The 23,373-nt window shown below is 45.9% G+C and overlaps 1 protein-coding gene across 1 annotated transcript in view; it reads right to left on the bottom strand.

Moving 5' to 3' along the window:
• Positions 1-1,641: 1,641 nt before the first annotated feature.
• LOC132077613 (pinopsin-like) overlaps positions 1,642-23,373 on the bottom strand; it is a 34,229-nt gene continuing 12,497 nt past the window's right edge. Inside the window, exons 3-6 of the mRNA XM_059479427.1 lie at positions 10,330-10,563; positions 5,523-5,672; positions 1,912-2,046; positions 1,642-1,692 (exon numbers count right to left, since the gene is read on the bottom strand). Of these exons, the coding sequence (XP_059335410.1) occupies positions 1,642-1,692; positions 1,912-2,046; positions 5,523-5,672; positions 10,330-10,563 (570 nt within the window). The remainder of the gene's footprint in view (positions 1,693-1,911; positions 2,047-5,522; positions 5,673-10,329; positions 10,564-23,373) is intronic.

The following is a 23,373-nucleotide window of genomic DNA, read 5'->3' as shown; positions in this document are numbered from 1 at the left end:
TTTAAACTTGTAAGATGTTTCTCATGGGCTGTTTATAGACTGGTTGGCTCTTCCAAGGCCCAGAGGGAGTTTTTCAGTAGAGCGAGCCTGAGAACTTCACTCAGGAAGACCAGCCAGGAAACCAAGTTATTTATTTATTACCCTCAGAGGCACAGCTCACTGAAGAGGGTGAATCCTGCAGACTTAATGCAGCTTCTCAGCTCAGACTGACCACACTGATGCTGAGGGAACTGCTCAAAAGATTTCAAATAAAGGCTTGTATGGAGGTGTGAGGGGCTGGGGTCACAGAGACTCCAGTACCCCAAATCTGCCCCTTTTGAAAGCCAGGCTGCTGCAGACCTCCAGCTGCTGTGCTCCTGAAAAGCTGGAGAAGAGCACAGACACCTCACCAAGGAGAGCTTGTTTTGGAGAAGGCAGGGTCACACCTGACTGACTCAGTGTACACTGGTTTCCTACTTGGTTTCTGCTCTGCTGGAAAACTTGCAGCCTGACTGGATTCATTGCTTTGGGGCTTAAGGGGAGAGTTAAATCCCTCTTCTGCTCAGTAGTGCACATGGAGAGGTTTCTTCCTGAGAGCAAACCCCTCTGCAGTCAGGATTGAGCATCCATGTGCAGGAATAAAGGCAAAGAAATAAAGAGTCCTCTCTGAGGTTGTTATAGAAGGCACTGTGCAATAATACCTCAAATTATTGTCTGTATTTGGGTTATGTAGATGGACAAGATAGGATCTTTTCCCTGTGTTTCCTCAAATTCCAATTTGGTGGGAATGAATTGTTAAACTCGAGCAGTTCAACAAAGCAAAGGCAGGTAATTGGTCTTCTAATGCTTGTGTAAATATTTCCAGTTCTTGTGATGGAACAGGATGGTGTGCACTGTGACTTTAATAATCTTCTTTTATTTTCAATCTTTCTTAAATAGATGCAGAAATTCCTTCTCCATTGTTCATCGCTTTGGGCTGTGTAACTGTGTCAGCTGCTGACTGAGAGCCAGGGGAGCAGGAGCCTCTCTGTTCATTCTCCCAGGTCTCCTTTCTAAGGATGTTTTTATCTTTGGATCACAGCAACTTCTGCTGAAGGGTTTGTGGCTGGCACTTGGTGCATTTTTACTGCATTTAGATCAGCAGGGTGATGCTTGCATGAATCCTCATCACTGGAGTGTGACTGTGTTCACAGGGGTCTGAGGATGAGGGAAGAGATGAGGATCTGACTCCATGTTTCAGAAGGCTGATTTATTATTTTATGATATATATTACATTAAAACTATACTAAAAGAATAGAAGAAAGGATTTCATCAGAAGGCTGGCTAACAGTAGAAAAGGAATGATAACAAAGGTTTGTGGCTTGGCTCTCTGTCTGAGCCAGCTGACTGTGATTGGCCATTAATTAGAAACAACCACATGAGACCAATCCCAGATGCACCTGTTGCATTCCACAGCAGCAGATAACCATTGTTTACATTTTGTTCCTGAGGCCTCCCAGCTTCTCAGGAGGAAAATTCCTAAATAAAGGATTTTTCGTAAAAGATGTCTGTGACAGTACTGGTGTAATTCTGGTATAATTAATTTATCTGTTATTGAACTTGCTCAGAGTTTGATGGGAAACCCAATAAACACAAAAGCACTTTCTGGGTGCTGGATGTCATTCAGTTGTCAGTGGTGTGACTGGTGTTGCCCACTTTCTTGGGCAATATTCTCTAGGCATTAGGGGAGAAAAAGCCATATAGCCCATGTGGGAAGGCAAATAAAATCAATCACTACAGCAACTGCAGTCATTGTTCATCACACTAAGTTTAGTTCCCCTGTGCTATGTAAAAATAACCTGTGTGTCAGCTTCCTACCTGGCTGGGGGCTGTCCTGGCCCCAGAGCTGACAGAAACTCTGCAGGGTAACTCCACAATGAGTGCTGGCTGTACCCACGTGCCAGGAACCCCGAATTCCTTGGGATGAACTCCCTGCAGCTCCAGAGGGTGCTGCTCCTTCTCCTGCAGGACTTGGGCTTGTTCTCTTCTAATCTGGGGCCTTGGCCTTTTACAGCTGAGCTGGTATTTCTGTTCAATTCAAGGCGAGGCACAGGGGCACTGAGAACTGATTTGCTTTAAATGAAGTTTCAGCCTGTGGGCCTGAAGCGCTCTTACAGTGGTGAGAAAGCTCCCATTGCCTGGAGGGACTTTTCCTCATCCCTTCCTGGAACGGGGCCACCACAATCCAGGCAGAAAAGGAAAGAGTGAAAGAGTTCTTGGAAGCTTTTCCTGTGATGGGTACAAGGGGGTCTGTGCCTCTGGGAGGTGACATCTGGTGACATCTCACATCTGATGAGTCCCAAGGGATGTGCAAGGTTCCCTCCTCCCTGAGCGTGGTGCCTGTGCCCTGATCATCCTTTGTTCCTTTTGTGATGCTGGGAAGGGAGAGCTCTGAAGGACACGGAGCTGTTTGAACTGTTTAATGTTCATTTCCTTGCTGCTATCAGTTCTGCTTGACTCTAAACCCAGTTCTTATGTTTGTATCTGAAAATTCAGCAAAGTCTCCCTTGGGGTGTCCTCTGGGCATTGGGTCTGCATGCAGTGAGATGATTCATTCAAAGCCAAATAGATTTTCCTTATCACAAAAGAAAAGGATGCAAAGTAGTGCAAGGGGTGAATTTCAGTCATTTAGCTCATTTTTCATATATTGAAGGTGCTGAAAAATAGGTAAAGGAAGGTTTGACTGCTTGCTGAACACCATGTGATACTGCTGGTTACACAGTGCTTGGTTTAAAAAAAAATCCAGGTAAATGGTTATGAAATTATAATCTCTTTTAATGGCAGCAAACCTGCCTGCTGAAATGAAATTACAAGCTGCTCATAAACCTCAGAAAGTAGAGAGCTGTACAGTCATTGAAACAAATGGGAGCTGTACCTTCTTTTCAAGGAGGAGAATTTTGCTGTCACTTTGGAAGTGTGAATTGAAATCTGGGGATTCTGGTGTTGTTCTGCTTGTGCTGGTGTGTGTGTTTGGCCTTTTCTGTGTGTTTTTCATGAAATTGGTGTCACCTGGATGGTGTTATCCAGCAGTTTGGCCAGAGGAGCTGCTGGGCAGCCCAGGCCGGGTGCAGCTGCTGTCCCTGGTGCCAGATGTGGGGATGGGTGAGGGCTGTGGTGCTGAGCTGACCAGGAGAGGAGGCTGGGGAGGTACCACTGGAGAATATTTTTATTTACAGCTACAACATCCTGCATGTTTCCAAGCAGGGCAGGTACAAGCTGCTCTCAGGTGGGGTTTGCAGCAGGTTACAGGGTTAATGCGACAGAAACCAACAATTTGTGCTGAAAACACACATTTTTATCACAAACCATGAATTATTTCAAGTCTCCAAGACACCTACCAACACCAGATTTGTATGCTCTAAGAACAAATCCTTACGTGTACAAAACCCACCAGTCACAGAGCTGCAATACTGCTATTAATGCACAAATTCATACTGGAATTTAACAATCCACCTAGAGACAATATCAAGGGAAAAGATGAACTGGAAAATTCCTGGCATGCTTTCTAATTGGAAAATAACAAACTACTCTTTAAAAATATGTGCTTGGGAATAAATAATTGATTAGTATTGCTTAGCAGTAAGTGCATCTATTGCTTATATTTCATCCACTAATATCACCTCAGTAAAAACCTCAATTCATGGCTTCTGCTTCTGTATTTTAAAACATTTGGTGTTATGTAGGTTATTAGCACAGTTGTGGTTTAGGGATAAAAAAAGAAATAGGTTGTGAAATAATGTTGTGACTACAATAAAGATTTTGTTAATATTGCAAAGAAAAACAAACCCACATCCCTAGAAGAAAAAGACAGCTTTGATCATCTGAAAAATCAAAAATATCCTTTTGGAACAGGTACCCTGGTAATGATATGCACAGTGTTCACTCCCCAAACCCCTTTGCTGGCTAATTATGGTAATTACAGCACTGTGCTACAAATTTTTGACAGCTGTGATGGCAGGGCTGTGGATTTGCTTCTGTGTGAAACTCCTCTGAAAGAAGGCATTCCCATGTAGTTTGGGGCTAGAAAAGTAATTTTCCACAGAATAGTGCCATTTCATGTTTTCCTTCAAATCTGGGATGAAAATATTGTCAAATATTTTCAAATATGTCAAAATATTGAGATTGTGCTCAGAGTTGATGAGGGAGAAGGTTGTTCCCTCTTTGTTTGTTTATCATTTTTCCTCCAGCTGCCCTTCTGGGGCTTCCCAATGCTTTTCTGTTTGTAGGAGGCACCACTGTCCCTCCCTCCCCAAAAATGCCCAGGAGGAGGAACCTGCAGAAGGATCCCTGGGGGGAAACAGGGACAGCTCTGGGTGGAAGGAGAATTGTTGTTTCAGCAGAATTGTTTTGTCGGGATGTCTGTCTGGTCAGAAGGACCCCGAGAAAAGTTCCAAAGTCTCTTTTCCCAGCCCAGCACTTGAAGAAGGAGTCAGGGCTCTTCATTTCTCGGTCTCAAGGTTGTTTATTGCATCTTATCTATAAAATTCTTTCTCCTGCCCTGCCGAGGTCCGTCCAGCAGGACAGTTCCAGGCACTCTGCCTGCCCCCTTTATGTCCTTATACTAAAATCTACCTGTACAATGTTTACAATTACTTCCCAATACCCATCACCTGTGTTAGACAGTGAGCTTCTACTCTAAACCAATCTGTCAGTGCCACCATCACAGCAGAAGATGGAGGCCAAGAAGAAGAAGGAGAAAGGCTGGACATGCCCAGATCCCTCCATCTTGCCTCCTGAAACTCCATACCAAAAACCCCAAAATCTACTTTTCCACCCTGTGATAACTTCACTATTATTCTACCTAAACTGTTGTGACTTGCAGATCTTCATCTAAGGTTGGTAATTTGCTCCATGGGTCATAATCAAACCCACAGGTGTTTTGGGCTCTGTGCCAGGGTCTCTGAGCCCCCTGGCAGGGGTCTTGGCTGCTCAGGACAGGCAGAGGGATGTCCTGGCTCCTGACATTGCTTCCCCAGAATTGTTTCCCAGCTCTGTTGCCACTGCTGCCCAGGGCTGCCCTGCACTCTCAGCCTCCCTGGCTCCCCTTGCCCCCATAGGTGCCCCCAGAGACCCCCTGCCCAAAGGATCCCTCTGCTTTGTTCCTAAAGCTCACCAAGTGGCATTTCCAGAGATTCCAGAGACAGGGGCTGTGCATTCAGAGCTGCTCCTTCACTGAGTGCTGGGGGAAGTTATCTTTTGCTGCACTAACTTCATAAGCTGACAATTAAAAGGTCCCTCAAATACATATTTTCCTAAGCTTCAGCTGCAATTTCTAAAGTTTGAAGCATAACCAATACATGCACTTTAAATTTTAGCAGAGCTTTACCCTGTAACTGCATAGTTCATCATTATCTGTTTGTGTTTGTTTGAAAAGCAACATGAGACTTTTTAGAGGAGATAATCCAAGCCAGGGAGAGTGGGGCCATCTGCAGGCTGGCCATTCCCTCCTGGAGAGCCTTGTTCCCCTCTCCTCACATGCAGCTTATTTCTTGGAGCCCTCCCACAGCACCAAGCTCTGGATCTCTCCTTTGGGCTTGGCTGGGCTTTGGCAGAAGCTCTTCAGAACCTGGGGTTTGTTCTTGCTGTTTCAGCCTGGGCAAGGAGCTCTGGGGGGATTTGTTGCACCTCAGGAGCTCCACAAAGCACCTGTGAAACTGGCACACAAAGAGAACAGCAAGTCAGCAGGAGTTAAATTCAGCTCAGGTTTTATAAGCTGGGCTTTATCTCATGATTTGGTGTTAATTAAGTTCCTGGGATAGCTCTGGAACAGGATGGGTGTGACAATATTTTGTATTGGAGGTTGAAATGTTTTCTCAAATAAAATATATCTATTGAATGCAGGGGATGATTGGCATCTGAGTCCATTATTAAGAATGTTGAACAATTGTTTATTAAGCTATACTACATTACATTAATGCTATATTTTAACTATACTAAAGAGATGCTATACTATACAAAAGAGACTAAAGAAAAAACTGTGACTGAGACAGCCTGGACACAGCTTTGAGCTGTCACAGATATCTTTTATGAAAAATCCTTTCCTTAGGATTTTTCCTCCTGAGAAGCTGGGAGGCCTCAGGAACAAAATGCAAACAATGGTTATCTGCTGCTGTGGAATGCAACAGGTGCATCTGGGATTGGTCTCATGTGGTTGTTTCTAATTAATGGCCAATCACAGTCAGCTGGCTTGGACACAGAGCCCAAGCCACAGACCTTTGTTATCATTCCTTTCTTTTCTATTCTTAGCCAGCCTTCTGATGAAATCCTTTCTTCTATTCTTTTAGTATAGTTTTAATATAATATATATAATAAAAAAATAAATCAAGCCTTCTGAAACATGGAGTCAGATCCTCATCTCTTCCCCAGTCCAAGAACCCCTGTGAACACGGTCACATTGAGCCAACTGGCCAAGGAAACAAAACAATCCTCAGCAGAATCCAACTGACAAATCCCTTCAAGTGAACAATCTCCATAACACACTCCACATGTGCAAAAGCAACAGGAGCAGAGAATAGAGATAGGAATTTTTCTCTTCTTCTCTCTGTGCTTCTCCAGGAAAATCCTGGGAGGGAGAATTGTGTGTCTCTCTCTCCAGAGACTGTGAATGTCACACATGTCCTTGTGCTCAGCAGAGCAGCACAGAGGGGAGGGAGCCTTGAACAAAGTTCTGGGACAGGTCACAGGCCTCCAGCAGCTGTCCTGTGTTTTATTGATCACAGATATTACAGAGTTTGTGCAAGGCAGAGACTAGAAGGGACTAAAACTTCTCCTTGTAGGATCTGTCACCTGCTGCAAACCCTGCTGTGCACAGGGATTTTGGGGAGCTGAGAGTCACTCCTGCTGCCTCCATCAGGGTATGGATACATCCCCTTGCTCAGAGTGGGGAATGGATTGAATTAATTGAGTTACCAATCAAACTGCTGGCTGCTTTGGTTTGGGTCTGACCAGGGAAAAGATGAGATGTTTAAGCTCTCAGGAGGGGCTGGTTCAATACCCATAACTGGAGGGATTTTTTCAGTTGCACAGCAGAACATTCTGTGGATCTGAGAGCAGAGGGAATGTGCAAAGCATGAGGACAAGGAAACTGCCTGTAGCTGAAAAAATGGGGATTTTAGGTGGTGTGGATTGTGTGCATGGCCTCCCCAAGGCTGCAGGGTCAAAGGCTGGTAACTGATCTCTACACTCAAGAGTCCAAAACAACATTACTGGTAATTCTTTGTACAACACAGCTGCTAGAAATGAGCTCTGACAACTCTTGTTATCAACAGCCAAGTGGAAAATCATGCTGGTTTTTCATCAGCAGCCTTGCTTGCTGGGCAAAGTGGCTTTTTTAAAGTTTTACACAATTTTTGTATCAGCTGAGGTTCCTTTTTTTTTCAATGAGAAACTGCATTTTGTCAGGACTAAAAACTTACTTTGTAGTAATCAGAATTTTTTCATCAGCATTGAAATATTAAGCAGCTTCAAAACTCATGGGCAGTACTGTCTATTTTATATTTTTTCTTTGCCCTCATAGTCAAGCTCACATGGTTCTTCCCAGGTACCTTTCTGCAGCTGTTTAATCCCCAGTGAATTCCTGTTTCACTGGAGAGTCTCCTCAATCTGCTTAACCTTCACCTTGTCCTTGCCTGGATGCATTTCCTGCATGTGAATGTTATTTTATCTGGCCTGTTCTCAGATTTTATCCAGCCTCATTAGAGATTTCTGAGCATTGGCCAGAGCATGGGGGAAGCCTGGACACAGAATTGTTTCAGGAATAGCCCAGAATTAGAGGGCAGTGTCACTGTGGGAGCTCTCAAGGCATCTCCTCCAGGTTCCCACAGCCTCAGGAATGCTGTTGGTGTTGAATGTGGTTTTCTGGGTGACCTGAAACACCACAACAATTCATTAACACCTGAAACACCACAACAATTCATTAACACCACAACAACAGCTCCTGCTCTCCCATGCCTGGCACTCCTGGGTGGCTGCAGCATCTTCTGGCCTGAGGTTCTCTCCTGAGGGCAGGGAAACCCAAACTATTGACTTCTCATTCTGCACTGAGTATAGAACCCTGAGCACTGATTGCTGCTGAAATACCAACTGAGCAATGCAAACCAAGTGGAACTGAAGAAAAATTTAAAAAACCCAACCTCAAAACCCCCTCCACAAACAAAATGAAGCGTGTGTGGAGCACCTGGAGTAAAAGTTCATGGTGAACTTCAGGAGTCTGGCATGGACAAACCCAGTTTAATTTGTGTCTAGCTGCTGTTTGTGTCAGCAAGCTATTCAGTAAAAAGATTAATTTAGAATTGTCTGTAGAAGACTCCTGTGCGCAGTCTGTGTTGTTTTGGAGAGCTCTTTGCACATGAACAAGTTCAGATCAGCCTGGGGGCTCTGAGCTGCCTCTCTGGGGTGAGCAGGGCTGGGGGTGTTGGGAGTGAGGCAGAATTACCCTCTGTGTGCTGGGCTTTCCCTGGCAGGGGATGGCAGCAGCTCCCCAACACTGCAGGGGTTTCATCAGAGACCTTATTCAAGAGCTAAATTATGGAGGAGAAGGGAAAGAAGGGCTCCTATCCCAGGGAAGGTGTCAGGGAATTCTGCACCCCCTGGGCTGTTTGTGGCACTGAGTGGAGCTGGAGGATGCTGAGGAGATGATGGATGCTGAGGAGATGATGGATGCTGTCATGGAAACTTTGACTCCCTGGCAATTTCTCATGTCCCAGGAAAAGCACCCACAGCTAATTCAAGCCAGACTTAAATCAATCTTTTACCATCATCATTTGTTTCCGAGAGAGAGTGAGCAATTTACTGTCTGTGCTTCCTAACAGCTTCCAAAAACCATTTCAAGTGGACAATTTGCTGGACCCAGGGAAACAAATGATCCACCTGCTGTAATCCCAGCAATGCAAAGATTCAGTGCAATGGGCTGGTGGAGCTGGAGCTGCCTGAGGGATTGGAGGAGCTCTGATGCTCTCTGGTTTTCTCTGTAGATCTCTGCTCATCCTCACTTTTATTGTCAGTCCCTGTGCCAGGGGCCAGCCCAGCTCCTCTGGCACTGCAGATCCTCACCAGCTCCTGGAGGGGAGAGCAGGACAAAGAGTGGCTGAAGGATTTCAGGGGGGTTAAAAGAGTAAATCAGGAGTAAATCAGAGAGCTGGGGTTGTGAGGAGGAGGAGTTGCTGCGGGCAATGTGCTGGGCTGGGTGTGGGGCAGCAAGGGCTCACATCCTCACAACACTTCACATACCTGAGACACCTCAGACAATGCCTGGTGCTTCCACTCTTGCCAGAACACGGATTTCTTCTCTTTTTGGTGAATTGGGCAATGGAAAGGAAGGACCAAAAAATCATTTGCTATTTGCACATGTGGGGAGCTGCTTGCCCAACTGCCAAAAAATGCAGATTTGTTGAATAGATTTGCTCCTTGGAGCTGTTTTTCAGAGCTTCCCTCTCATGGATCTGGGTGATGTCACTGATGCTCTCTTTATCTCCCGTGGTTATTAATTGTTGTGTTGTTGTGGGTCCCAGGATGAAGTGAGAGATGAGAATTGACTCCAAGTTCTTAGAAGGCTGATATATTATATTACTTTACATTACATTACAATATTATATTATATTATATTATATTATATTATATTATATTATATTATATTATATTATATTATATTATATTATATTATATTATATTATATTATATTATATTATATTATATTATATTATATTATATTATATTATATATTATATTATATTTTATGATATACTAAAACTATACTAAACAAAGAGAAAGGAGACATCAGAAGGCTAGAAAGGAATGAATAATAAAAACCCCTGACTGACCAGTCTGACACAGCTGGACTGTGATTGGTAATTAATTAAAAGCAATTCACATGGAACCAATCAAAGATGCACCTGTTGGTGAGCAACCTCCAGACCACATTCCAAGCAATCAGACAATATTGTTTACATTTCTTTTCCGAGGCTTCTCAGGAGAAAATCCTGGTGAAGGTTTTTTATAAAACATGACAGTGCCAATCTCCCCTCCCTATTTTGTCCCTCCTTGCACAGATGGAATCTGGAGGGAAGGGAAAGGAAGGGAAGGGAAGGGAAGGGAAGGGAAGGGAAGGGAAGGGAAGGGAAGGGAAGGGAAGGGAAGGGAAGGGAAGGGAAGGGAAGGGAAGGGAAGGGAAGGGAAGGGAAGGGAAGGGAAGGGGAGGGGAGGGGAGGGGAGGGGAGGGGAGGGGAGGGGAGGGAAGGGAAGGGAAGGGAAGGGAAGGGAAGGGAAGGGAAGGGAAGGGAAGGGAAGGGAAGGGAAGGGAAGCATTTCACTGACCTGTTTGTTCAGAAACACGTAGATGATGGGGTTGTAGACAGTGCTGCTCTTGGCAAGGATGGCTGGGACGATGCTGGCTGCAGGGCTGATGAGGCCAGGCTGCCCGAAGGTGGCCAGCAGTGCCACAGCCGCGTAGGGCAGCCAGCAGAGGAGGAAGCACAGCACCATCACCATCACCATGAGCAGGACGCGCTGCTCCCGGCCCCGGCCCGGCCCCCGGGGCAGGCTGCTCACCTGGGGACAGAGCACAGCCACAGGGAGGGTGCTGCTGTGTCCATTGGGCATTGCACAAACAGGGCAGCCCTGCTGGGGAACCTTCCTCGAGCTTTACTGCAGCATCAGCCTCGGGACACGGCTGAGGCAGGGGGAGCATGGCAAAGCTCAGGTACAGCCAGCAGCAGCCAAAGGTGGCTTTGATACAGAGCATCTTAAAAGCTTTCTAGCCAATGGCACATTGCTAAAGCTTACAGACAGTTCTTCTAGCTAATTACTAAAAGCACATGTACACCTGCTTCACACAATGTTTGCTTGTCTTCTTTCTATTAACAATACACAATACAACATTATTTAGCTTAAAACCTTCTACCATCTTGCTAAGCACATTTTCCTGCAGTCTTAAGGTATATCTTAGCAAAGCCTAAGACCCAAGCTACTGTTCTATATCCTTGCTTGCTGTACCATTGCAACTTTTTCTACCTCCAGACTTTGCAGCTACAGCTGATTCTAAGTTCCTCTGCTGTTTCTAAGGTGTTCTTTCTTTTTTTTTTTTTTTTTTTCTGAAAATCTTCTTACCTTTACTATTTCCCACACCTGGGAGCTCCTGGGGTGGCTGCACTAAGGGCAGGGCTGGGGTGGTGAGTGCTGAGTGTGTCCCTGACAGCTGGGCTGTGATGCCTTTTGGGGCTATCTGAAAACCAGAGGCCAGACAGAATTAGGGGAATAAAAGCAGTTCTATTTATGGAAGGACCTTCAGGTACATTCAGGGCAGACAAAGCCCCCCAGGGGCTACACCCAAAATGGACCATGGCTCACAGGTTTCACACTTTATAAGTTTGGACCATTTGCATATTGGGGGTTCATCTGACAATTCCAGCTTCAGGTAATGAAGCCATGTACCCCAAGTTTGCTCCCCCCAACTCACTTTTGTTTCCATCTCTGGGGCCTGAGGCAGTGAGGTGTCCTTGATTGGAGAGGAATTGTTGCGTCTGCCCAAAATGGGAAAGCAGCAGCTCACACTGTGTGTGGAGTTTAGAATCACAGAATCACAGATTAACAGAATCACAGAATAATGAGGTTGGAAGAGACCTCTAAGATCATCCAGTCCAACCTATGCCCTAACACCTCAACCAGACTATAGCACCAAGAACAATGTCCAGCCTTTTTTTAAACACATCCAGAGATGGTGATTCCACCACCTCCCTGGGAAGAGCATAAGGAGTTATACACTAAAGAACTGCAGGATTACAAATACATGAAAAATATACAAGCTGAAATCCCAAGGCATCAGCGGGACCAGCACAAGTGCTCTGCATCTACAACAGCCCCCTCCAGCTCCCTGCAAACCCCAGATTTTAGCAGGATGCCCTGGGCAGGAGGCAAGGAGGGGAATGAGCCTGGTGTGAGCAGAGGCAGCAGCTCCCAGAGCCCCAGAGCCCGTGCCCAGTCCTGCAGGAGATCCCCAGGCAGGATGGATGTGCCTGTACCCACAGCACTGGGGCTGAGGGAATCCCTTCCCTGGATCCATGGCAAAAGGCATCGCCTGAATTAAAGTGATTTACAGCAGGTTCCTCCTCTGGGCTCGGGGCTCACAAACCTGAGAGTAAATCCCACTGCATGAAACTGTGCTGGCCTGCTTTGCTGTTGTCTGTGTGCTTGGAAAACCAGACTTTTCAGTGGCTGCTGTGTCATGCCTGCACTCAGAAGTGCTGCAGTAAGCACAAGGAACTCATTATTACAAGCAGTTTTATGGGGAATCCCTCAGGATGTATTTGAGTGTTGGAAGTCACCTTGAGACTAATTGAAAAGCCTAACCAAAACTGTTCAAAAAATAGAACATATCTGTAATTGCCTGCTGAGGGAACTCAAATATCAAGTACTTTATAAATATCTTGTTAATGTGCAAATGAAATCTTTTATGACACTTGTCTGTAATTTAAAAGGAAAAAAAGTGGCATTTGCTGCTAGGCAAATAAAGTTGTTAATCAAAATATTTCCATTAGCAAGAAGTGAGTATTTCATTCAGAGCCACCCACAGGCATCAGTAGCTCAGATTTATTCACAGTCATCTCAGACAAATCTCACATTTATCTTCTTCCATTGTATCTCGTGGAGCTGATAAGAATTTTGCACTCCACATTTCTTGTGGATTTCTTGAGAGTCTGCCATGCCTTGGTATAAAACTTCACCCAGGCTGTGTGATGAAGTCCAGACAGCTGGACTGGTGTGGGAGCAGGGCTGGAGACCAGAGAGGGGCTGAATTTCCATATTGTGTCCTTGGTTTGGTTTGTGAGGGTCCTGAGGAGAGGCACTGGAAGGCATCAGCACCAGCTGCCAGGGCTCTGCATCCCCACACCAATCCCATCTCTGCATCCCCACACAAATTCCAGCCCTGCATCCCCACACAAATCCCAGTTCTCCATCTCCACACCAATCCCAGCCCTGCATCCACCACAAATCCCAGCTCTGCATCCCCACACCATTCCCAGCTCTCCATCCCCACACCATTCCCAGCTCTCCATCCCCACACCAATCCCATCTCTGTGTCCCCACACAAATCCTAGTTCTCCATCCCCACACAAACCCCAGCTCTGCATCCCCACACAAATTCCAGCTCTGCATCCCCACACCAATCCCAGCTCTGCATCCCCACACAAATCCCAGCTCTGCAATCCCAGCTCTGCAATCCCACCTCTCCATCCCCACACCAATCCCAGCTCTGTCCCCACACAAATCCCAGCTCTGCATCCCCACACCATTCCCAGCTCTGCAATCCCAGCTCTGCATCCCCACACCAATCCCATCTCTCCATCCCCACACAAATCCCATCTCTCCATCTCCACACAAATCCCAGCTCTTTATCCCCACACAAATCCCATCTCTCCATCTCCACACAAATCCCAGCTCTTTATCCCCACACAAATCCCATCTCTGCATCCCCACATCAATCCCAGCTCCTCTGAGCCCCCCTGAGCCCTCCTGTCCCCCCCATGCCAGGAACACCTGAGGAGGAGGTGGGTGAGGCCTTGCCTGTGGAGCACCTCAAGGAAAGCCAAAAGCTCTCTTTGGTTCTATTGATTTCCATCAATTCCAGAAAAGGAAACCCAACCACCTCTTCCTTCAAATAAGGCCAGAGAGGACAAATGTTTTACTGGTGTGTTCTAGCTGGACAGCAGTTTCATGTTCACACTCAGGTGTTTATTATTCCTTATCAGTAAAACAGTCTCACTGCTGTGAGTTCAGCAGCTTTGCATTAGAAGGCACAAAATGGCCAACAATCTCTTGGTACAAGGTCTTTTAAGACTAAACTATCCAGTTAAGAGCTGACACCTGGATTATTTTCCCTTTTAACCCAATAACTGATCCCACAGAGCCCACAGTGCAGACTCTTCTGCCCAATTACAAAATGCCACCCAAACCCATGGAGAAGGAGGAAGAAGAAGCTGAAGAAGAAACCCAGGACAGCACCCTGTGCCCTCCATCTTGCTGCCATCCACAACACACTAAAAACCCCAAACCCTCAATTTCTCACCCAGTGACGCACCTGCACTGCTCTCTGTAATCTATTTCACACTTTTGTGGGTTCCAGTCTGTCTTGAAGTGTGGGAAACTTTCTCCATGGATGAGGGTCAGAGTCAGTGCTGCCCTGGGGGTCAGGGCACCCCAGAGCATGCAGAGAAATATTCCCAGTGCCCTGGGTTTCCATAAGAAATTTTGAATGTCCTGTCACTTCTGTAACTCTCCTTGAAGCATTTTTTGCTTTTGGCTACAAGACTCCCCTGGTCAGCCAAGGAAACCTGAGATATTAATATTTGGCACACATGCAGAAAATTTCTTCAAAACCAAATCAAACCCATCAACTTTGAAATGTTGCTGCCCCCCATAAGCAGATGGAGACTTGGCTTCACCCTGTGGCTGTGGGCTGTGCCTGGCACCAGATCACCCTCTGGAGGTGGGCAAAGCAAAGAGCTCTGCTAAAGTGATGCTGCTGAATGGTGCTGTGGGCTTTTAGCTTAATTTTGTCGTAATTATTATCACTGCATTAATTAAAGGGGGGGGAATATTTTGGGGCTATGATTTACTGCTCAGATAACCATCAGTCTCAGAGGCTGTGAGATTTTAGAGGAGCAAGCAGCCAGCCACAGCTCAAAGCAGTCACAAGGCAATATAAACCTTCTGATCCAATGGACAGTTGCCACAGGATTAATTTTGCTTTTCTAACCTTTTACCTTTACTCACTTCTACTGCACTGTGGATACTTTTACCCCATGGTGTCACATGCTCACGAATGCTTCTATCATAACCTCTGAACTCTCAGCTTATTCCATACAACCCCATCCTTACATTATGAACCCTTCACATTTTATCAATCCAATTTTTTACTTACTTAAGGCATATTCTTCCTTACAATAGAAACATAAGTTTATGATTTTTCTGCTTAATGTCTGTGTATTGTATTTTTACATCAATCCAGGCTTCTCCCAAGGCTGCAGACCAAACCCTCCTCTGTGTGTGGAAGTTTCTGCCTTTCCATTTCCCACAGTCTCAATAACTTCCAGGAGAGCCAAGAGCACAGGTCTGGCCTGTGCCTGCCCTTGGTTCTGGCCCATGGAGGGTGGCATTCAGCCCAGGCTGCTCCTGGCTCAGCAGCAGCAGCAGGAGTTCAGCACAGGGGAACCCTGGCTCTGCATTGTCCTCTGCTTCTGGCTTGACCAAAAATCTCAACTTCAATCTGCTCTGCAAGAAATGTGTTTTTAAAATCTCACTGTTTCTGTAGGGTTTGGTAGAGAAAACAGCTGTGAAAAATGTGCTTTAATTGCCTTTGTATTTTCTTCAGTGGAAATTGAGTCTCTGTTTCTTCTAAAATTATCTTTTCAGTTTCCTAAAATTCATTTTGCCTCCGTATCACAGCTTCAGTGTTGAATGTGTGTCCCAGTGTGAGCTGCCCAAGGTGGATCCATTGAGGAGATCCTTTTAATAAATCCCTAATTTATTCTTTAGCCCCATCCATCCTCTGTTCCAGGCCAGCCTTTTCAAGGCATCCCTGGGAGCTCTGCCAGGTCAGGCAGGACTTGGGATGATTCCTGATCTTGGGTTTCTTCCCAGGTTCCCCAGTTCCTGCCAGGGCAGGATGAACTCTGCTGCTTCAGGGATGGTGTTGAAGAGCCCAGGAGAAATTCTGCATTCCACTTTGCTTATTTTAGCAAAGAGAAGGGAAAAATTTTGGGATAGGAAGGGAGAAATCCATGTTAGCAGGACTGGGGAGCTGTGAGCCCTGGCCCCACCTTGCTCTTACAGTTTTTTTCCTTTTGCTTCCCACGGCTGTTGGTTTTTTACTGGCTGAGTTTCTTTGTGTTTTCTCCTGCAGAGAAGCACCTCAAGGTGGTGATTCAGCCTGCAGAAGTGATTAATTTGCCCTTTAAAAAAATCTCACTGACCATAATTGGGATTGTACACAGTCATCCTCCCAGTGCAGGAGCAGAAATGCTCACCAATGGTGTTTGTGTGGGGTGGCACAGACAGGAGCTGTGGGTGAGGGAATAACGCAGCAAACAATGAGGACAGGTTTAAACAGAGGTCACTGTGGACACAGCACATCCCTGGCTGGGGCTGCTGACTCTGTGCAGGAAGAACACAGTCAGCACTTCACCAGGAAAGCAAAATCCGTGGTTTCAGCACTGGGGGTGGAAATTGCTCAGCCACATCCAGGCCTGGAGGGCACAGCTGAGGCATCTGGGGGGCTCAGGCACAAAATCCCCTGTGAGGAACTCCTGGATCCACAGGGTTACCTGAGAACCTCAGCTGAGGGCCTGACTGTGCTCTCTCTGCCTTTCTGTGACAGCACCACACTCTATAGAGCCTGGAGAATTGACTGCAGCACTCGTGGGACTGAGAGGATGAGAAATGTCAGAATAAGGGAGATAAAGGGGAAAAAAACCTCAACCAAAGTGTGCATGTGCTGGCCTGAAGGTGCCTGATATTGGGGTCTCCTTGAGCCGGGTCTGATAAGCTCTTGGAGATCTATGTGACAGTGGTTGCAGGGGTCTGAGGATGAGGGAAGAGACGAGGATCTGACTCCATGTTTCAGAAGGCTTGATTTATTATTTTATGATATATATTATATTAAAACTATACTAAAAGAATAGAATAAAAAGTTCTCATCAGAAGGCTGGCTAAGAACAGAAAAGAATGAATAAACAAAGGTTTGTGGCTCGGACAGAGAGAGAGCCAGCTCTGCTGTGACTGGCCATTAATTCCAAACATCCACGTGAGACCAATCCCAGATCCACCTGTTGCATTCCACAGCAGCAGATAACCATTGTTTACATTTTGTTCCTGAGGCCTTTCAGCTTCTCAGAAGGAAAAATCCTAAGGAAAGGATTTTTAATGAAAAGATGTCTGCGACAGATCTATAGCACACCTGAGGCATCTCAGCCACCTCAGATGGCATAAAATCAGCAGGATGGCTTCTATGGTACTGTTGGAAACAACAAAAGTTTTATAAAAGACAAAATAACAAACTCTTTACAGAGAAAAACCAATCCAGGTGCAAGAACCCCTCCTGCTCCTGGTAAAACACCTCACAAAAGTGATTATTTCATTTTGTTATCTTCTTTATCTAGTAAATTGCTCAGGTGGGACTTTTTGGCTCCTGTCCGATTGGCTATCCTTAAGTTTGAGGTGAAGTCCCCAGGGTCCTAAGAGATGTCATTTTACCTAATTGAGGAGAGAAACTTCTGGGCTTTTTTCCTTTTTAGGAGAGAAAGGATAATTTTGCCACTCCATGAACATGAGGCACATTGCTAGAGGTGCCAGCTGAGCCCTGTGGGCAAAGCAGGGACAGAAGGGGCAGCACAGGCAGCCCTGAGCATCTCAGGCATCACTGCCTGCTCAAAGGGAGCCCAAGAGCTCTGAAACCAGACACAGAGAGTTCCTGGCTGGGGCTGTTTGAGCATGGACTGAGGAACCAGGCTGTAACCCAGTGGAGATGGGATTAAACTGCACAGCCTGGGCATTGCAGGTCAGCCTGGTTCCTTCTGAGGAGGATGTGAGAGCTCCTGGTGCCCCTGCCCATCAGGGGCTTCTAATAATTGATAAATGTAGGGAGCTGAATTGGATGCCTCCACTATTTGGGGCTGGGATTAGAGGATCTTTAAGGTTCCTTCAAACCCAACACAACCCATTCAATGATTATTGAGAATTTCCTTGAAGTCCCTTCAAATCCAACGCAATCCATTCAATGATTATTGAGAATTTCCTTGAAGTTCTGGTTTAACAGTGCTGGTTTAACAATATTTCATTATCCGTGCTAATATTAATTATTAAAATACTAATTAGCATTTTAACTAATTAAACTAAGACTTTAATTAGTTAAAATACTTATTTTAACTAATTAAAAACGAAAAAAAGTTTTGCTTGGAGAAGAAATAAATGGCTGGCACTCCCATGAAGAAATGTTGCAAGAACGAGGGTTTTTTTGTTTTGGTGGGTTTTTTTGTTGGTTTTGGTTTTGGTTTTTTTGTTTGTTTATTTTATTTTATTTTATTTTATTTTATTTTATTTTATTTTATTTTATTTTATTTTATTTTATTTTATTTTGTTTTATTTTATTTTGTTATATTTCTAAGGAAGCTTTTCTTCTATCCCTGCTAACATTCAAACCTTTGAATTATATTAAAACCTCTAAGTACAGTGATAAAAAAAGCTAGAAACTCCTTATCTGCACTCACAGTGGAGCACTGCCTTTCTCACAGCCCCATCCACTCATTGCCTTGCCATGAGGATGAGAGTGGAACAGGTGCCAGCTCTGCTCCCTCTCTCTTTTAATGCTGTGTGTGAGAGGGGAGCTCTGCTCCTGACATGTGGGAATCCAGAAAATCAGAGGGTTTTGGGAAAGCTGCAAAAGGCAGAGAGACAGCAGAACTGTGATTGGAGGTCAGCAGCAGCCATGAGATTGGTCAGCAGGAAAATTATTTAAACTGTAGAAAAGCAAGGACAAATAGAACAATGGTCTGTGGATTAACGCATGTCTGAATACCTCTCTAAGATGTAGAAAGTTTATCTAGCAAGATATTAGGAAGTTTTAAGCTTAATAATGGAGCTCTGTGAATTGTGTTTTAAGGCTTACAAGCAGGTACTGTATTCAAAATAAGCAAGCATTGTTTAACCAAAGGTACCTGTGCTTATAGTGGTTGGATGGAACTACTGTCAATGTGCTTTTGCTTTGTGTGATTGGTCAAGAAGCTTATAAAGTAAGTTGTAACATTAAGTTCTTGTTCTGCTGCCTGGGATGTGAGCTGCTGGCATCTTCCCATTGTCATAACCATGGAATGAGGCTGATGGTGGAAAATCAAACGGCTCGAGGCACGTTCCCAGCAGTCCTGTCCTGTTTGTGATTTGTACACAGACCCCGGCTGGCGTCACTGACAGACCTGGGGCTGTACCCCAAAACAGAGATGGAACAGCCCTGAGCCAGCAGAGCAGCCTGCAGGACAGCACAGATGAGGCAGAGCAGAGCTGGGGACCCAAAGTGACACGAGGCCAAAAGCAGCTGCACTGCTGGTTTGTCACTGGGAGCTTCTGCTCCCAGATCCCCAGGGTGCTGCACTCCTGCACTGGGTCTGGTAAACTGAAATATCATCGGGCTAAGCTTCGTCACTGGTGGCAAAACCCAAATTCCTGTGTCTGAGTGAAAGAGGAACCTTTTGTGGTGTCCTTCGTGTAACACCAGCCAAGCCCTGTCCCTCCTGGCTGGAAAGGCCCAGGCCTTTCCTGTAGGAAAGGGGACAGTTAGAAGCCCCTATGATTTATCTTTATATATAAATATTTCTGCATATAAATAAATAAATAAATAAATAAATAAATAAATAAAATTTTATAAATAATATATATTTTTTATAATTTCTATAATTTTATATATTATAAAATATATATTTTATTATATATATAAATATTTTGGGGGAAATGGGGGAATGTGAGGTGAAATATGTGGAATGGAAAGGGTTTATCATTCCTCTGAGAGTCACAGAAGAGGCAGCAGCTTTTCCTGCAGGGGCAGAGGAGCTCCCTGCCCTGCCCTGCCCTGGCTGGAGCTGGGGGGCTCTGCCAGCCCCAGCTGCTCCCCCAGCAAAGCTGAGCTGGCAGGAGATGGAGATGGAAACTGATTGAAAGCAGTGGCTGTTAGTGTCAAGGGCAACCCCCCACAATTACTGTCAGGGCTGAAATCCTTGCTCAGAAAGAGAAGCAAGGCTGTCTGTGGGCTGTGCAGAGCCTTCCTTCCAACCACAACCACAGCATTCCTGACTCTTGGCTCCTCACCTGGCACTAAAGGGATTTTAATGGATAATGGAACACCTTATGCACAGGAAGGAATAAAACATCTGTAAGAAATTCTTTTTGCCTCCAGCTGCTGAATATTTTCAACCAGAGTTCCATCCTTCTTTTGCAGAAGAGGTGTTGGGCTGGGGGAGCTGAGCCTGGAGTTTGGCTGCACTCAGGAAGTCACTCTCCTTTCCCTTTTGCTCTCCTTTCCATTTTGCTCTGCTCTCCCTCTTGCTCTGCTCTCCCTATTGCTCTCCTTTCCCTTTTGCTTTGCTTCCCCTTTTGCTCTGCTCTCCCTCTTGCTCTGCTCTCCCTGCTGGAGGTGTCTGGTCACCCTGCCCTGTGGCCAAGCAGAGATTGCAGCAGGTGTCTGTGTGTTGGGAAGGATGAAAGTTTGGCAAGAAAGTCTCACAGATATGTGTGCTTGGCAGAAAGACTTTTAAATGTGGATTCTGATGAAGGAATAGAGATGGAAGCAAGTTTTGATATGGAAGAAAAGAATTGTTGAGTCTTACAGGATAACCAAGGAGGCAAAGGGTGTGCTAGTTAGAAGGGGTTTTATGGCTTAGAGCAAAGGATAAACCCACCCCAAACAAGAAGATGTTTTTACCAAGCAGGAAGATGGCACAGGCAAACAAACAAGCCTGCTGATGTGGCAAGTAGAAAAAAGGTCTCAGAATTCTCCACTGCAAGAAAACTGAAAAAGCAACTTCTAGCTTAAAGTGTAATGTACTAACTGTTAGTGATTGGAGAACAGTAACATGAATATGGTAATTACAGTAGTTATGACAGGCTATAGATAATAGTTAAGGTATAGATTGGTTCTACTGTGTTAAGATGCTCTGCAAAGAAAAGTATCTAATGCATTATAACCAAAAAAAAAAGTACATAATGCATTTGTAACCAAAACCAAAGGGTCTCCAGGCCTGCCTGCAGCTGGAGCTGACAGCTGTAGGCACAGCTCTGTCATCCACAGAGCTGTGGGTGCTGTAACCTCTTGGATGGAATAAACTGCATTTTGTATACAATAAACTGCATTTTGGATAGAATAAACTGCATTTTGGAGAGCCCTTGGAGTCCCACATCCCTCATTTCAGCTCTTACAGTGGCACCCAATGTGGGGCACCATCAGTAAGAGCCTGATTTAGGGATGCAGGACTCCAGGCCTGCCTGCAGCTGGAGCTGACAGCTGTGGGCACAGGCTCTGTCACCCACAACCCTGGGCTGCTGTAACATCTTGGATCTAATAAACTGCATTTTGAAGTGCCCCTGGAGTCCCACATCCCTCATTTAGGCTCTTACATGTGTGACTTGCACAGCTGAGAGGTGCCACCCTCTCTTCTGAGGGCTGTGGAAAGGCAGAGGAATCCTCAGCCACATCAGGACATTTGTATCACCCAGGCTTGACAAGTCCACATAAATTACTGCTTTTTCCAGTCACACATTTCTTTCCCCCTGCCTTTTTCCTGTGCTGTTTTATCTTTGTCTCCCTCGGTTACTGAGGCACAGTTTGGGTTGCCCTGAGCATTTCCCTGCTTTTGGAAAGCTGTGGAGAACTCCACCTCACTTGGCTGTGCTGTGAAGGGGAACCAGATGACAAATGTGACCATTCCTGGTGTACAAAACATGCTCCAAATGCCACTGATGCTTCTGCCTCAGCTTCAAACCTAAATACAGGCTCTGTTCATGTGCCTTAGTGCACCAGAACACCCCAAGTTTGCCTGCTCATACAAAGAGGGCACCCCCAGTCTGGTGGCTCCAAACAAAGCCCTCTGACCCTGGGCTGTGCTCCTGGTGCTGCCCAGCACCAAGAGCTGGGGGAGGATTTGCCTCTGAAAATCATCTTTTCTTTTCCTGGAAATGAAGGCTGTGGAAAATCTCCCATGGTAAGTGAGTTAATGAGATTGGTGCTGTGGAAATTTGGCCAAAAGCTCTTAAAGCTAGCTCTGAGAAAGGCAGGTGGTCTCAGGCTGGCAGGGGATCACAGAGCCCATGCAGGGACCAGCCACTCCTGATGGCTCTCTGCTGTTCCAGAGCTCTGGCAAAGCTGCTGGGGACGTGAGGAGAGAGAGAAGAAATCAATTTCCATCTGCTGGGCTGATGCCTTTCACCTCTGCAGCAGTAATTTTTCTCATTTTTGAGAGGGCTTGGGAAGTGCTGGAGGAGTCATTGAATGCCCTGTGGGCTGCAAGGGAGGAGCTCTCTGGCTCAGGTACCCTTTGAAGTGCTCACAGCATCCTCTCACACCCACCTCTGTCCTCTCAAGTGTGCACCTCATGATATAAGATCAAAATTTAAATTTCAATTCAGTCTCTCAGTTGCTGTTATAGACATGGAGGGTTGTAAGGAGAGGTCTTGTAGTCACTAAAAGGGGTTAATGTTTAATTTCAAATGCCAGAATATTAGAATAATTCATCCTGGTTGTTGTTTTCAAAGTCTGGAGGATCAAGTGTGGGCACCAAGCAGCACTGCTGGGTTCCAGGTGTGGCCTCGTTCTTCCCAGTCCCTGTGTCTGAGGCTGGAAAATGCAAGATGTGGCTGCGGTGTGTATTCCATCCCCACCTGTCAGAGCTGGGGCAGTTCTCTGCTGTCCCTGGGCAGTTTTTTCTTTCTCTCTCCCCCAGCCAACCCTCCCTGCAGGAGATCTCTGCTGTCCACGGCCACTGAGTGTCCCTGCAGGGCTGATCCAATGCCAGCATCCCATGGGGAGATGCTCCGCCCAGGGGAGGAGCCAAGCATTCCTGCCTGGATCCAATCTGAGCCTGGCACAGCACAGCAGCCTTTGCCCCCTGCACTGCCAGAGGAGCAGCTTTCTGCTGCCCTGCATGGCCAGAGGGAGCCCAGGCCCATCTGCAGCAGCCCTGGAGCTGCAGAGGAAAACTCCCCCCTTGTGCAGGATCCCTGCTGCAGCAGAGCCACAGCTGGCACTGCAGGAGGGCTGAGCCCCCCTGGCATGGGGCTGGGACACCTCCCTGGCACACAGGGGGCAGGGACTGCTCTGACTCTGGCAGGGTTGGTTTGCATTACTGCATTTTTATTTATTTTTATTTTCTTCCCTATCAAAGAACTGTTATTCCTGCTCCCATATCTTTGCCTGAGAGCCCCTTAATTTCAAAATTATAACAATTCAGAGGAGGGGGGTTTACATTTTCCATTTCAGGGCAGCCTCCTGCTTGTTCCAGATTGCAAGGCAAGATGTTTTCCATTACCATCTGTATGGCAGATTACCTTTGTCAAGTGGGCAGTTTGCCTTATCTCTCTCTTTGAGTGCTCACAATCACACCTCCCTCGGGAGGGGACATCTGCTGATAACAGCTATTGAATGTCACTGCATGGCTGATAAGAACTACAGCATCCCATTGGGAGATGTGAGCCCAGAGGGAGGAGCCAAGCATTGCTACCCAGATATAATCCAGAGGTTTTGAAACACCAGCATGGCTTCTGCACTGGATTCCCCAGAGGAACAGCAGCTGCCTCTCCTTCCACTGGATCTTCAGAGGAAGAATC

Source organism: Ammospiza nelsoni, chromosome 10 (assembly GCF_027579445.1).
Source record: "Ammospiza nelsoni isolate bAmmNel1 chromosome 10, bAmmNel1.pri, whole genome shotgun sequence".
NCBI classification, from domain to species: Eukaryota; Metazoa; Chordata; class Aves; order Passeriformes; family Passerellidae; genus Ammospiza; species Ammospiza nelsoni.
Note: the sequence above shows the minus strand (reverse complement) of the source record. Positions and strands in the feature narration are given on the sequence as shown.